Source organism: Panthera pardus, unplaced genomic scaffold (genome assembly GCF_024362965.1).
Source record: "Panthera pardus isolate Hobbes unplaced genomic scaffold, ASM2436296v1 HiC_scaffold_15, whole genome shotgun sequence".
Lineage (NCBI taxonomy): Eukaryota > Metazoa > Chordata > Mammalia > Carnivora > Felidae > Panthera > Panthera pardus.
Window position 1 is genome coordinate 5689849 of NW_026526710.1, and position 15123 is coordinate 5704971.

The 15123-nt window shown below is 54.1% G+C and overlaps 1 protein-coding gene across 3 annotated transcripts; it reads left to right on the forward strand.

Annotated features, from left to right (window-relative positions):
• Positions 1-1165: 1165 nt before the first annotated feature.
• On the forward strand, positions 1166-13634 carry SDSL (serine dehydratase like). 3 transcript variants are annotated; one of them, XM_053902072.1, is made up of 10 exons: positions 1187-1271; positions 3378-3594; positions 4151-4234; positions 4573-4755; positions 4987-5026; positions 5715-5854; positions 8159-8247; positions 8924-9151; positions 12111-12235; positions 13294-13634. In XM_053902072.1, exons 4-10 carry the CDS (start codon positions 4582-4584, stop codon positions 13485-13487), a joined length of 990 nt encoding a protein of 329 aa, XP_053758047.1. In that variant the 5' UTR covers positions 1187-1271; positions 3378-3594; positions 4151-4234; positions 4573-4581; the 3' UTR covers positions 13488-13634. The 3 variants fall into 3 exon arrangements, with proteins under 3 accessions (XP_019322917.1, XP_053758047.1, XP_053758046.1); XM_053902071.1 differs by lacking the exon at positions 4151-4234; XM_019467372.2 differs by lacking the exons at positions 3378-3594; positions 4151-4234 and having other exon boundaries at positions 1166-1271.
• Positions 13635-15123: the final 1489 nt, after the last annotated feature.

The window sequence follows — 15123 nt, forward strand, 5'->3', positions numbered from 1 at the left end:
CTCCCCTCCAGGCCAGAGGCCACCTCGGGGCACGAACTGGGTTTTGCCACCTCTGCGTCCCCAGTGCCCCGTCCAGGACAGGACATTTGACGAGGACGGGTACATGTTTCGTGGGAGGATGGCAAGGAAGCTGCCAGAACCCTCATCAAGGGTCATGGCCAAGCAGCTCAACTTGACCGCGAGCAGCCAGGAGTTAATCATCAAGCCTGGGGAGGTCACACGTAGTCCTAGGAGGGCAAAGGACATCTCGGCTGCCAGGTCCTTCCTGGAGCTCACCTCCCGTTTTGTATATAGGGAAACTGAGGCTCAGAGATGGATATGACTAGCTCGGTTTCACCCAGCGAGATGGTGACAAGATGTGAATTTGCTCGTGTTATTCCTCCGCCTATAGTCTTCTATGGGTCCCCAGTACCCCTGGGTAAGTTCCAGATTCTGGAGTGGCATAGGCATCCTGCAGACTGTGGTTCCTTGCCCACATCTCCAGCCCCAAACCTGCCGTCCTCCAAGAAATTTCCCAGCCCCCCGGGGCCAGGTGAGGTACCTGCTCTGGGCGTCCACAGCCCTCCCCCACCTCTGCCTGATAACATCTGATAGCACACCGATGGTAACTGCTCTCTGGTGGCCCCTTGGGGCTTCATGAGGGCAGGGGACTTGCTGTGTCCTTTGAGGCTAAAGTCCCAGCGCTCGACACATAGTAGGCGTTCAGTACATATTTGTTGACTGAATCAATGGTCAGAGTCATTCATTTGAACCATAATAATTATTTGGGTGCCTGTGTTGGGTGTGAAATATTAGAGGTGAGGAGGGGCTTCAGAGAAAAATTATGCCTTCTCGTGTGACAGATAACAATTGTCTCTTTGTCCTTTGACCTAAGCTGAGCTGACAGTGGCCCAGGGATGGTGGCTTGGCACACAGAGCAGACACTGGACCCTGGGTAAGAGGATTCGGAGATGTCGGTGTCACAGGAGAGCTGGTCCTTGGCCAAGGAGAGTCTAGCTGGGTGGCCTTGGCCAAGAGAGTCTCCCTCTCTGAGCCTCAATTTCTTCATCTGTCCAATGGGACCCTGGACAGCGCACAGCGGGGCAGTGAAGGTTGAATTGAATCTTGTCCCCTTTCTTCCTCCGGCGGGGGAGGTGTCCCTTTAACGGGGGAGGAGGGGCTAAGGCTACAGGAAGTTGCAGGAAACTGTGCAGAGCTGGTGCTCCGGCTGGGCTGGCCGCCCGGGCCGCAGACTGGAGCCAAGCTGGGCCTGAGGACTGTTCGGCTGGAAGGTAATGGGGCCTGGGGCCCGAATGCTGCCCCTGGGGCTGTGTGTGCATGTGCGCGTAGGATAGTCTGGAAGGTTCTGGAGCAAAGTCCATGATGAGTGGACACAAAGTGAGAGGGTACGGGTGCGAAACCTTCCCAGGAACGCTCACTTAACTCGGGGTGCTCTGTGGTCTGGACTGCCTTGGAGAAGAAGGCGGGGTGCCGGGGACTCTGATGGCTGGGGAGCAGGCCCTTCTTGCCAGAGGGGCTTCCTGCCAGGCAAAGCTTCCCGGCGCTCGTCCCAGGGATTTGGCTATGCCACCCAGGTGGCCTCTGGGAAAGCCTGAGGGACAAAGGAGGCAGAAACAGCAGATGACTGTTACCCTAATTCATAGATGCGGCAGGTGAGGCCCGGTGAGGAAGAGGGACGTGGCCAAAGTCGTGCTTGCTGGGACCTGAACCCAAGCCCCAGGCTTCCCACTGCATTGCCCCACAGCCGAGAGGGCCCGGGGCTCCCACCTCAGCCCCAGTGGTTGCCACATGTGGTCAGAGCCATGTGTCCCTAGGCCAAGGTCTCACCTTGGCCCCAGACCTCAGTCTGGGAGGCCTGCGTCCTTATGGGCATCTGGGCCTGATAAGGCTGTTGACGGTTTGAGGCTTGTCCATTTGACTGATGCCTGCCGTCCTTCGGTGGGCTGATAGTGTAACTGACAGCACTAGGCGGGCCTGGGAACTGAGCCAGGAGCATTTGGCGCCTAAGGACAACTGGCGATTAGTATGAAATGCTCACAACCCTAACCGTCCCCATCGTCGCCATCTAATAGAGAAAGCACGGCACCGTGTTAAGAACACAGATGCCCAAGTGCCCTGCCCGAGTCTGAAGCCTGGCCTTGCCATTTCCAGCTGTGTGACTTTGGGTCGATAACCTAACCTCTCTGGGCCTCAGTCTCGTTGTCTGTACCACGGAGCTAGTGGGTGAACCTACCTCGGGGTTGTTGCGATGATTATATACGACGGCATATAAGGTTCCCGGCACGGTGCCTGGCTGGCAATGGGTTCTTCTCTTTCAGACTCCCTAGGTGTGTGTCTTCCTCCTAGCGACTTTCACCATTTCCGATTATTTTGTTTGTCTATACAGTTATTTGTTGATCGCCGATCTCCCCCATCAGCTCCAAGAGTAGATGTCTGTCCTGCTCACCGTGGTCTCCCCAGTTCCTAGGTCAGGGCCTGCACCTCGTGGGTGCCCTACAGACATGCTACAGTGAGGGTAAGCACGCCCGCCCTGTGACAAGGCCCCATTGAGGAAATGCCTCTAGAGGACTCCCCTGATGTCTGGCATACACTGGGGACTCAACAAAGGGGGCTATTATTATTGTGAATGCACAGCATACCCTGCGAGTCTGGGGACTGTTATTAGTCTCATTTTACAAAAGAGAATACGGCACAGAGAAGTTGAGACACTTGTTGGAGTCACACAGCTAGGAAGGCAGAGCTGGTTTCTAACTTTGGTCTCTGATTCAGCCCAGAGCCCGGGGCCAAGGTGAGGCCCAGGCTGAGGTATGCTGAGCTTGGGTGACCCACGGGGCCGTCTTCGTCAATGCCATGCTCAGTTTGCGAAGTGCCCCTGATGGAACTGGGTGGAGGTGCCTCAGACTCTGCTCTAACCAGGGAATCCCAGGGCCATCCCAGCAAGGGCCCCAGGTCAACTCCAGGGGCAGGAGCCCTGGAACTCTGGTGGGGCAGGGGCGCAATGTGACCAAGTAAGGGTGGACAAGAGCCCCTTCCCCCCCACCGCCCCCCCCCCCCGGGGCGGTGAAAGCTGCAGCGCTCCTCCTACTGGCCAACAGCGGAACTGCAGGGGTTGGCCCAATGCTTTTTCTGCCCCCAGTGAAAAAGAGGGGTTGCTTTTGCACTAACGGGGCCTTTGCTCAAAACCTCCCGATGGCTTCCCGCTGCAAGCAGAATTAGAAGAACATTCCAGTTCCTCCCCGTGGTCTGGTAGGCCCTTCCAGAAGTCCCTGCCCAGCCCTCCTTGCTCGCCTCCTGCGCCCAACCCCCTTATCCCTGCACTGGAATCTCCCCAAGTTCATTTCTCTCTCAAGGGGTTTCCACCCCTGTTCCCTCTGCAGGAATGCTTTTCCCTGGGCTCCCTGTTGTCCCTCATCTCCAACATCCCCGTTGGAGAACCTGCAGATCGAAAGAGAATTCAAAGACCTCTCAACCAACGCACACGCGCAGATCCGATCTGCATCCTGGTTCAAACTGTTAGAAACCCCAAATCACTGACAGCAAAACCGGCCATTTATCCAGCTTAATGAGAGGGAGGGAAAGGTGAACATTCACCAGGTATTTGATGATAATAAGAGATCATTAATAATATTTTTGGAAGTCAAATACCATTTTGACGATTAAAAAAAACCTTAGCATCCTTGAGGTGTAATTTCCATAAAATAAAATGAGCCCACTTTGAGTTAGAATTCAGTGAGTTTGCCCAAACGTATACAGTTATGAAACCGTGTGGCTACCTTGTTGGAAAAGAGTTCTTCACTTTCAGAGATGTGTGCTGAAGTATTTGCAGATGAAATAATACAGGAGGGAAATGTAATAATAATAATAATGATAAATAGGGGCGCCCGGGTGGCTCAGTCGGATAAGCCTCTGACTCTTGATTTCCGCTCCGGTCATGATCTCACGGTTCATGGATTCAAGCCCCACGTCCGGCCACCGCTGGCAGTGGGGAGCCTGCTTGGGATTCTCGGTTTCTCCTCTCTCTCTGCCCCTCCCCTGCTCACATTCTGTCTGTCTGTCTCTCTCTCAAAAATAAATAGATTTTAAAAAATTTAAAATACTGCCTCCTGCCCCTGTCACCCCTGTTTGACATTTTGCGATCCTGTCTCCGCAGCTAGAATGTGAGCTCTGGCCAAGCAGGGGCTGCTTCTGACTTGGGCACTCCTGGGTCGCCAAACCTGGAACTGCCTGGCACATAGTAGGTGCTCAAGAAAAGGGTTTTTTTTTTTTTTTGCAGCCTGCTTGAATGAATGAATGATGAGTGAATGAATGAATGAATTCTACTCTCATTCATTCATCCCCAGGTACTGGCCACGTTCTACATCCCCAGCACTGTGGGCAACGCCCGTTACAGAGTGAAACCTGGTGGTCCAGACGGGGACACTGAGCAGCTAGGTGCCTGGAGTGTCACAGCTCCGCAGCCAGATAGGGCTGAGGGGCCTAGTCGAGGCTCTTCTCCCTCTTTCCCTCCTCTGTCCCGGTTAAGGGGTCTCCTGCTGGAGCCGCCTGGGCTATGACCGTCGCGTTCTTCTGCAGGCTGCTGGAATGGAGAGCCCCCTGGCAGACTGTGCTCAGGGTGGGCATTTCCATGTGGTCACTCCTCTGCTGGAGAGCCGGGCACTATCCCAGGTGGCAGGCACGACCGTCTTCCTCAAGTGTGAGAACGTGCAGCCGGCCGGCTCCTTCAAGATCCGGGGCATTGGGCATTTCTGCCAGGAGGTGAGGTGTTGGCAGGAGAGGAGAAGTGAGGGCGGAGGGGAAGGAGGAGGAGGCGGGGGATGGATGCCGGCTGGATGGGGGGCAAGGGCAGGAGGGGAGAAGCAGACTTGTACAGATGGGAGGGGCAGGACGAGGGGTGAGGAGAGGGCTGGGGACGGTCTGAGTCCATCCCGCACAGGCTCTGTGATGTCTGCTTGGGTCAGCCCCTAAGCTCATTCCTTCTCTTCCCAGGCGGTCAAGAAGGGATGCAGACACTTGGTGTGCTCCTCAGGTGACCCTCAGGGCTGGGTCCTCAGCTCTGGGTGTGGGGGAGGAAGAGCTGGAGCAGCAGCAGTAGATGTCTGGGGATCAGCCTCCTCCCGAAGGTCCCGCCTCATCAAGGTCATGGTCAGGTGGCCACTGTCCTCTGCCCGCCCTCTTCCCGTCATTCAGGACTCGTGGCAGAAGTGACCAAAACCCAATTTATACAGGCTTAAGCTACAGGTTCCAAGAATGGAAAATTCTTGGGATAAGTGGCTTTCAGGTACAGCTGGATCCAGGAGCTCCCCTTTGTATTTCTCCTTCTCTTGGCTTGTCTTTCCTCTGTACTAGCTTTAATCTCACGCAGACCTCAGAGCAGCAAGATGGCCATCAGGAGTTCCAGGCTTGCCTCCTGTCACCCTATCAGCCCTAGTGAAAAGGGAGCACCCCTTCTGGCTGGTTCTCCTCAATCCATGAATTGGTCTTTTGCACCCGTCTTGGGTCATGTTCTCATCCCTGAAACAGTCACAGGTTAGGGGACTGAGTTCTCTGATTGACTCATTCTAGGTCACATATCCACCTCTGGGACCAGAAAGAGGACAGAAGGTGGGGCATATGAGCGTGGGGAAGGAGTGGCTCACAAAGGGAAGTAGTGGGGAGGGGGGAGAGTGTGTTAACGGGCTAAAACCACGCTGACCACCCTTCCAATTCTTCCACAGGGGGCAACGCAGGCTTTGCTGCTGCTTATGCCGCTCGGAAGCTGGGCATCCCTGCCACCATTGTGCTCCCTGAGGGCACCTCCCCTCACGTGGTGAGGAGGCTGCAGGGGGAGGGGGCTGAAGTCCAGCTGGCTGGAAAGGTAAGGACCCCAGGAAGGAGAAGCCGGATGGAGTGGGCTGTCCCCCTTTACCCTCCACTCACCCCTAAGAGATGGTATCTGCCCCCCCCCCCGACCGCCATCCACACACATTTTTAAAATGAATTATGCCTGGAGCCCAGCCTTCTCTTAGGATGGCTGAGCCGAGGGGCAGGAGCGAGGCATGATGTATATTGAGGGCTAGCGCTTCCCGCCTCTACCTACCCCTCCTTGCCCTGCGTGGGCCCAGGAGAAACAGGAAGCTAATGGGCCAGGAGTGTGCCCGTGTCCTCACATCCTCACTAACACTTGGCCTTATTCGTCTGAAAATTGTTGGCATTTGATGAGACAAAAAGCGTAGAGAAAGATCACGGTGGCATCATTTCTCATTCTGAGACCACCCCAGTGAGAAAGGGGCCCGCCGTCAAGGATATCGCTGGCTCATCTCGTTACTGAGGAAACAGAGATGCAACTATGTAATCCTTCTACCTTCCTGGAAAGAAGGAAAAAAAGCATCCTTGGAAAAGAGAATTTTTTAAAGCATCAGAATTAAAACTAAAAACCATACCATGGTACCTGAGACCTGGTGTCCAAATATTCAGTGCCCAGTTTCCTTCCTTCCTTTCTTCCTCCTTTCTTCTAGTTATTCATCCTTCCTCCCTCCCTCCCATCCATCCATCCATCCATCCATCCATCCCTCATCACCTTCCCTCCCTTTGTCCCTTCCTTTCTCCCTCCTTTCTACTCCTTCCCTCCTTCCTTCCTCTCTCCCTCCCTCCCATCCATCCATCCATCCATCCATTTATCCATCCATCCCTCATCACCTTCCCTCCCTTTGTCCCTTCCTTTCTCCCTCCTTTCTACTCCTTCCTTCCTTCCTTCCCCCCTCCCATCCATCCATCCATCCATCCATTTATCCATCCATCCCTCATCACCTTCCCTTCCTTTGTCCCTTCCTTTCTCCCTCCTTTCTACTCCTTCCTTCCTTCCTTCCTCTCTCCCTCCCTCCCATCCATCCATCCATCCATCCATCCATCCAATATTCATTGAACTTCTATGTGCCTGTAGTATGTTAGAGCCAGCGATATAGAGATAGTAAGCCATGGTCTCTACTCTTGCAAAACTCCCCGATGTTGGGGAGACACACAGATAAGCAGATGGTGACAAGAGAATGTGGTAAGTGTTGTGATGGGAAGCACAGGGCCCTGAGGAAGAACAGAGAAGGTATACTGTTTTAATCAGTGATTGCTGCTAGATAATGCTGCGTAACAAGCAGCCCCCACATATCAGGGGCTTATGAGAAACATGATCTGTCTTGCTCATGGGCCTGTGCGTGGGCCAGGGTGGCTCTGCTTCAGGCTGCAGACGGGATTAAGCTCTGCACGCGTGCCCCTCATCCGTCTTGACCAGTGGCCACCTGGGACTTGTTCTTCTCAAGGTGAATGTCAGGAAGAGTGAGAGCAGAGTGCCTCTCAAGGCCGTGGCTCAGAACTGTTGTGCTGTCGCTTCTGTCACATGGCATTGGCCAAAGCAAGTTCCACACTGGGACCTGCATCAATTGGTGGTGGAGAATGTCCTCTGCCCTCTCTAGTGGGAAGAACAGTGGTCACGTGGCAAAAGGCATGGTGTGTGAGTGTAATGGAGGGAAGGAACTGGGCAGTGGTCCAAACTACCGCCCGGCTGTGCCTCAGATTTGGGGAGATGACCCAGGAAAGTCTCCCCAAGAAGGGTCCCCTGGGTTGGGTCTTGAGAGGGGAATACAAGTCCTCCCATTGGAGAAAGGGCAGAGGGGGTCGTGGGCAGAAGAAAGAGCGAGGGAAAGGCATGGATGGGGATGAGCATTGGTGCATTCCATTCCCCTGGGGGGGGGGGGGGGGGATGACAGGTGAGGCCCGAGAGTGGGGGTGGGGATGGCCGCCTCAGCAGCAGGGCGGCTTGCGGGTCAGGCTGGCACAGGTTTTCATCTGAGGGCAATGGGGAGCCATGACAGGATTTTGAGCAGGGGAGGGACACGATGGGACCCTTACTCGGGCAACGGACAGGAGGCAGGAAAGCCTGTGAGGAGGCAGCTGGTCCAGGTGAGTCAAGGGCCACATGGTTTTGAATCTCATCTTTGTTTCAATGACTCAAGAGAATGAGGCCCATCTCTGCGGTTAGATTAGAAATTCCTTGTGGACAGAGACCATTTCTTTGCTTTCTCTGCGTCCCCCGGCACGGGACTGGGGCCATCCAGGAGACCTCAGGCTCTGCTCCAGCCTCCGAGTGGTCTGATGCCTGGGCCTTCTGAGACCCTCGGTTTCTCTTTAGGTCTGGGATGAGGCCAGTCTGAAGGCGCAAGAGTTGGCCAAGAGGGACGGTTGGGTGAACGTCCCTCCATTTGACCACCCCCTGATCTGGTAAGGTTGCTGTCCCTCCCTCATAGAGCTGAGAGCCCAGACCCTCGTTGCGTTGGCGTCCTCCCAATGTACAGAAGGGAAAACTGAGGCCTAGAAAGGAGAAGATGCTTGGAAGCCAGGCACACTGGGGTTCAGGCCCTGCTTCTGTCACTTGTGAGTTGTGGGACTTGGCAAAGTATCTCACCACCCCATGCCTCAGTTTCCACATGTATAAAATGGAAATGTTAATAACAAATCCTGTTTATGGCATGCACTTTGGGATGCATTTAAGCCATTTGATCCTCCCCAAAGCCCTAGAGGTGAGTGTTTTATGCCCATTTCACAGGCACAGAGGGGTCAAGGAACTTGCCTGAGATCACACAGCTAGTACGTGGCCAAGACATCGGGTCCCAGGCCCAGAACTTGAGTCAGCTGGTTCCAAGTGACATGCTGGTCTCCTCTTAAGCACACACTAACTACCCATTTCCAAGGTTGTGGAGGGGATTAAACGGGACAGTGTCTGAGAACGTGCCTGGAAAGAATGAATGAATGAATACATTGAATGAATGAAAGCTGAGTGAACTAAGTGTTCCTGGGTCTCCTCTCCCCTTGATGCGGGTGGGGATTGGGGTGGTGATGAGGAGAGTTTGTGTATATGTGGGGAGACCTTGCTCAACCTGCTTCCTCCTTCCCCCAGGGAAGGCCATGCCAGCCTGGTGCGAGAGCTGAAGGCAGCACTGGGGACCCCACCGGGGGCCCTGGTGCTGGCAGTAGGCGGTGGAGGGCTCCTAGCTGGCGTGGCAGCTGGCCTCATAGAGGTGGGCTGGAAGCATGTGCCCATCATCACAGCAGAGACCCAAGGGGCATACTGTTTCAATGCAGCCATCAAGGCAGGCAAGCTAGTCACACTGCCAGACATCACCAGGTAGGTGTGGGCTGGGGGCATTTGTGGGGGGCTGGAGGATGGGGGTGTTAGTGTCACTGGGCTTCTCAGTCCCAACCGGTGGAGGCAGGGTGTACACAAGAGGTTCTACTTCACCTGGGGACCCCGACCATGGAAATGTGGATCTCACTTAGAAGGTGATGCCAAACAAGTAGATGAAGGATATGATCTGTTTAAGTTTCATGAATTAATAAAACAAGTTTCATTGGCATGTACCGTTAAAAAGGAAGTTAAATGTGTTGCAGGTAAGGTAGAAAATGTAGGCAAGCAATAAGCAACAGAAAACAAAACGGCACCTTCAATCCCACCATCCAAAGATGAACAATGGGCTACATTTTCCTAGTCTTTGTTTTCCCCTTGTGCATGCATAGTTACACACAAGTAAAATGTGCCTGGCATATACAGTAGGTGCTCAACAAATGTTTGTGAAATGAATGAGTGAATTTGTATATGTATATGTATTTGTACATACATATGTATATATATATAATTTATTTATATATAAAATTTATTTATTTTGAGAGGAAGAGTGAGAGAGAGAGAGAGCGAGAGCGAGCACAAGCTGGGGAAGGTCAGAGAGAAGGAGAGAGAGAGAATCCCAAACAGGCTCTGCACCTCAGCATAGAGCCCGATGCAGGGCTTGAATTCATGAACTGTGAGATCATGACCTGAGCTGGGATCAAGAGTCAGACACTTAACTGACTGAGCCACCCAGGCGCCCCCTAAGTCATGTATATTAAGCACCTATTGTGTAAGGTTCTGGGTGGCCAGTTAGAGAAACAACTCAGTCCTTACCTCAAGAACTCTATCTGGGGGCACCTACGTGGCTCGGTCAGTTAAACATCGGACTTTGGCTCAGGTCATGATCTCATGGTCCGTGAGTTCGAGCCTCACTTCAGGATCTGAGCTGCTGGCACAGCATGGAGCCTGCTTCTCTCTCTCTCTTTCTCTCAAAAATAAATAAACATAAAAAATATTTTAAAAAATAAATTAGGAATGCCTGGGTGGGTCAGTCAGTTAAATGCCCGACTTCAGCTCAGGTCAGGATCTCGCAGTTCATGAGTTCGAGTCCTGCATTGGGCTCTGTGTTGACTGACAGCTCGGAGCCTGGAGCCCGCTTCAGATTCTGTGTCTCCCTCTCCCTCTGTCCCTCCCTGGCTTGTGATCTCTCTCTCAAGAATAAATAAACATTAAAAAAATTGAAAAAATTAAATTAAATAAAAAAAAAAAAAGAGAGAATTCTATCCGGATATATGAGTCTGCTTCTTGTGTTTCTGGTTACCATCTCTCCTCCTTTCTGGCCCCACCCACCCTCCAGCATCTCTGTACTGCTTTTTTCCTGGAAATTATTTGTGCCTCTAATCTCTGAGCCTTTCTTGTCCTTTCCACCTGAAATACCAGCCTTTCTTGCATTGATGAAATCCTCCGTGGCTCAGCCAGGCAGTTGCCACCCAGTATATAGTTGACCTATAATACTCTATTCATTTCCGGTGTACCTCATAGCGACCCGGGAAGCCTATACATTACGCTGCGCTGGCCGCCGTGAGTGTTGTCGCCATCTGTCACCACACAAAGCTATTACCGTATCATTGACTCGGTTCCCCATGCTGTCCTTTTCATCCCCTTGGCTGGTTAATTTCATAACTGGAAGTTTGTACCTCTTCCTCTTCTTCACCTGTATCGCCCATCCACCCAGCCCCCTCCCCTCTGGCAACCACTAGTGGGTCTTTGTAGTTGTGAGACCATTTCTCTCTTGTTGCTGTTGGCTTTATTCTTGGCGATGGCGATGACAATAACCACCACTAAGCCTTCTGTAGAACTCACATCTAGTGAAATGCCAGGCTCTCAAATCTTTTAGGCCCTTGAAATGTTCGAAGTCCGTCCCCAGGACAATCTCATGATTATCTGCATTTTTCAGATTGAGGATACTGAGGCTCAGAGAGGTGAAGTGACTTTCCCAAGGTCACACTGCTAGCTCAGAGCCAAGGTTTCAAACCAGGCAGCCTGGCTCCCGAATCTATGCTCTGGGCCCCTCGGGACGCAGAGCCAGCTGTGATGGACTCGGCAAAGTCTCTCCTGGGCCTGAGGCAAACTGCCCAGCTCCGGAAAGTGCCAGCAGGTAGGTGATCCCAAGCACAGAGATAAGAAGCAAGGACCTTGGAGCCAGACTGCCTGGATTTGATTCCACGTTCTGCTACTGACTCACTGCGTGTCCTGGAATCAGTTACTTATTCCCCCCGAGCCTCAATTTCCTCTCTGTAAAAGGGAGTTCATAAATTTCTTCCTTTAAAAAAAATTTTTTTTAATGTTTATTTATTTTTGCGAGCAAGAGACTGAGTGCAAGAGGGGAAGGGGCAGAGAGAGAGGGAGACACGGAATCCGAAGCGGGCTCCAGGCTCCGAGCTGGCAGCACAGAGCCCGACGCGGAGCTCGAACTCACGGACCGCGAGATCATGACCTGAGCCGAAGGCGGACGCTCAACCGACTGAGCCACCCGGGCGCCCCAAGAGTTCATAAATTTCTAACTCAAGGGGGGATCATGAGAATTGAAAGAGAAAATGCATCTATCACCCTGCAGATACTCAGCAAGTATCGTGCAGACGTGATAAATAGTTATTAATGAATAAGATGCAAAAAAAAAAAACCAACCCATTTCTGTGCTTGGGTTTCTGGGGTCCGTGCAAAGGAAGGGCACACTCGTGGTTATCGAGTGGGAGGGACTGAGGTGCATTTGTCCGCCATTCGTGGGACACCCGATCGTTGAGCACGTCCTCTGGGCCCGTGCTGTGCTAGCCTCTTACAGGGCTGAGCCGCGACTCATGGCTGGATGGGAGGGGGCCCTGGGGCTTGGAGGGCTGGGTCCGCGAAGGCGGAGGTCCGAGGATTCACCAGCTCTTCCCCACACCCCTGCGCTCCCTGTCCTGCCTGCCCCCTCCTGCAGCGTGGCCAAGAGCCTGGGTGCCAAGACTGTGGCCAGGAGGGCCCTGGAGTGCACGAAGGAGCTGGAGATCTTCTCTGAGGTAGTGGACGATGCCCAGGCCGTGAGTGCTGTGCAGAAGTTCCTGGGTGAGTGAGCCTTGCCCTCCCTCCCCAGGCTCGGAGACTCATGAGGTCCCTGGGCCCCTAGAGGTAGCGTGTTCTCTCTTGTCTGTATCCTCAGTGCCTGCCACGGGGCTGGGCGTGCGGTGCTTACCAAATAACTGCACGTTGAGTGCACAGAAGGGGCGTGTGCCGGGCCGTCTCTAGCCTCCAGGCTTCCATGTGTACCTTCTTCCTTCCGGCCGCCCATCCCTGGCCCCTGTCGATTTCGTGTGACTCGGGGCTACTCAGTCATCACGGCACCTGCTCCGGGCAGCCTCCTCCGGTCTCCCACCCACATCCTGCTGGGGTTAGAGACGTCCCAGGCATCAGTTTGTCTGTTCATACCTGCCTGGTCCTTATTCATCCACGGCACTAGATGTAGCCCCCGTGAGGGTGGGGCCTGCTGTGTCCTGTGTACTGTTGTGTCCCCAGAGCCTTCCTAGCATAGGGCCTGGCAGGGAGTGGGCACTCAATAAATATTTGTTGAATGAATGGGTGAACGTATGAGTGAGTGGAAAGGTAGATAATGGATGGATGGGTGGGTGGGTGGATAGATGGATGGATGGACACATTGATTAATGGACACATTGACGGATGGACAGACAGTCCAATGATGGATAGGGGGATGGATGGATGAATGCATGGATGGATAGATGGACGGACGGATGGATGGATGGACACATTGATTGATAGATACACTAATGGATGGACAGACAGACAGTCCCGTGATGGATAGGGGATGATGGATGAATGGATGGATAGATAGATGGATCCGTTGATTGATGGACACGCTGATGGATGGACAGACAGACAGTCCCATGATGGATAGAGGGATGGATGGATGGATAGATAGATGAAAGGTGGATGGATGGATGGATAGATGGTCAGATTGATGGATGGAGAGGGGGTCAGCCAAATGATGGATTGCGAGATGGCTGGCTGGCTGGCTTCATGGATTTGCAGTGCCCAGAGCCTACTGAGCACTGACTGGTTCCTCCTCCCTTTCTCTCTTCTCATCCACCCCCGTCCCCTCCTCCGGGCAGACGACGAGCGCATGTTGGTGGAGCCTGCCTGCGGGGCAGCTCTGGCTGTCATCTACTCAGGCCTCCTGGGGAGGCTCCAGGCTGAGGGCCGCCTGAGCCCCTCCCTGGCCTCGGTCGTGGTCATTGTGTGTGGAGGCAACAACATCAACAGTCAAGGGCTGCAGGCCCTGAAAGCCCAGCTGGGTCAGAGCTGAGGGCCCCTCCTCCGGACGGACACACCCGCAGGTGGCCGAGGGGCCTCTGGGCTCGTGGATGGCGCAGCCGCCTCCTACAGGAAGCCCTCCTGCTCCCTGTGACTCCCCGCAGCCCTGGCCAATAAACCCTTTCTGAGTTGAATTTGTGATTCCAGCTGGTCCGGTCTCTCCTCGAGGCTGGCTCTGCGGTGAGGCGCCTCTTTCTACATCACATGGTGATGATAGCAAGGAAGCAAAACTTGGGTCTCTAAGGGAATCCCGTCATGCGGAACCCCCTCAGGGCTTTCCTCCCTGGGGGACCCGCTCGGGAGGAGGGGGACCTCAGGCCTGGGTAGGCAAGGACAATATCACCAGTCTTTACCGAGCGCTTTTTGTTAAAAAAAACAAAAAGTTTTAACCTTTATTCATTTTTGAGGGACAGAGACAGAGTGTGACTGAGTGAGAGGCAGAGAGAGAGAGGGAGACCCAGAATCCGAAGGGAGCTCCAGGCCCTGAGCTGTCAGCACAGAGCCCGACGCGGGGCTCGAACCCACGGATTGTGAGACCATGACCTGAGCCGAAGGCGGACGCTCAGCTGACTGAGCCACCCAGACGTCCCTTTACCAAGTGCTCTCTATGCATTTGCTGCTTTAATGTTCACAAAGGTCCTTATGAAGCAGAAACCATTATTATCACCCCCGTTCTAAAGATGGGGAAACTGAGGCACAGGAAGGTGACCGAACCCACTCAGGGTCATAGCTGGAGTGCGGCCCAGCCAGGCTCAAACCCTGTGATTTTCAATATGACACCTTTGTGTGCAGGTCGGTGGTGGCGGGACATTGGGGAAGGAGGGAGGACCTCCAGGTTGGTTCGGATACACCTGTGGGTCACAAGGAGGGTGGGTGCTGATCTGACCTGTGGGAAGCATCCCTTAGGAAGGGAAATTAGAATCTTTTGGAGCCACCAGGGGGCAGCAAAGCGTCTCTGATGGGGAAGCCGGGCTCTGGGCTGGGAAGGCCGGGACCCGCCCCTCCAGCCTCCCTGGGCTCTGCCCCTCAGGGGCCTTCACCCCAGCTAGGGGTGCTGAGGTCCCAGAGATGGCCGGAGCCCATGAGGTCTTGGAATCGGGAAGCCCTATCCCACCCTCACGACCCTGCTGGAAACAAGGCTCCGAGGGTGTGGGGTCCAGCTGGCAACAGCCCCTGGCTCCCCTCCCACGGAGTCCCCCCTGCTGCCTCAGGAGGGCTGTGTGTGCTTGGGCGAGTGCCCTCCCTTCTCTGGGCTTCAAAGCCTGCGCCAGTGTGCTGGCTTCCCGCCTCTTTTCCTTTGCCCCAGCGCTTCCCCCTCCCAGGAACCTCCTCCTTCCCGCAAGAGAATTTGAGACCTGCCGTGACCTCCCTCTGCCTGTGTCCCATTCTCTCTTTGACCCTGACGTTGGCCTCGATTGCCAGAGTTGCCCCTCCAGAAGCCACTGGGCCCTGCGGTGTTTCCTGGGAACCCTACGGTGTGAGCTCCCCGGAACAGAGGGGGCGCGGAGAGCCCCGGCTGTGGATTCAGCCAGAACCGAGCCCGGCCCTGTTCCTCCTCACTGAGCAAGCACTGCCCGGCTTCAGAGCCTCAGCGTCCTAATCTGTAAAATGGGTGGTTTGCGGATTCT

Coding starts and splice junctions, on each gene's coding strand:
- SDSL (XM_019467372.2), top strand. CDS start 4,582: ATGGAGAGCCCCCTGGCAGACTGTGCTCAGGGTGGGCATTTCCATGTG. Junction 5,027..5,714: donor ACACTTGGTGTGCTCCTCAG/GTGACCCTCAGG, acceptor ATTCTTCCACAG/GGGGCAACGCAGGCTTTGCT. Junction 8,248..8,923: donor TTTGACCACCCCCTGATCTG/GTAAGGTTGCTG, acceptor TCCTTCCCCCAG/GGAAGGCCATGCCAGCCTGG.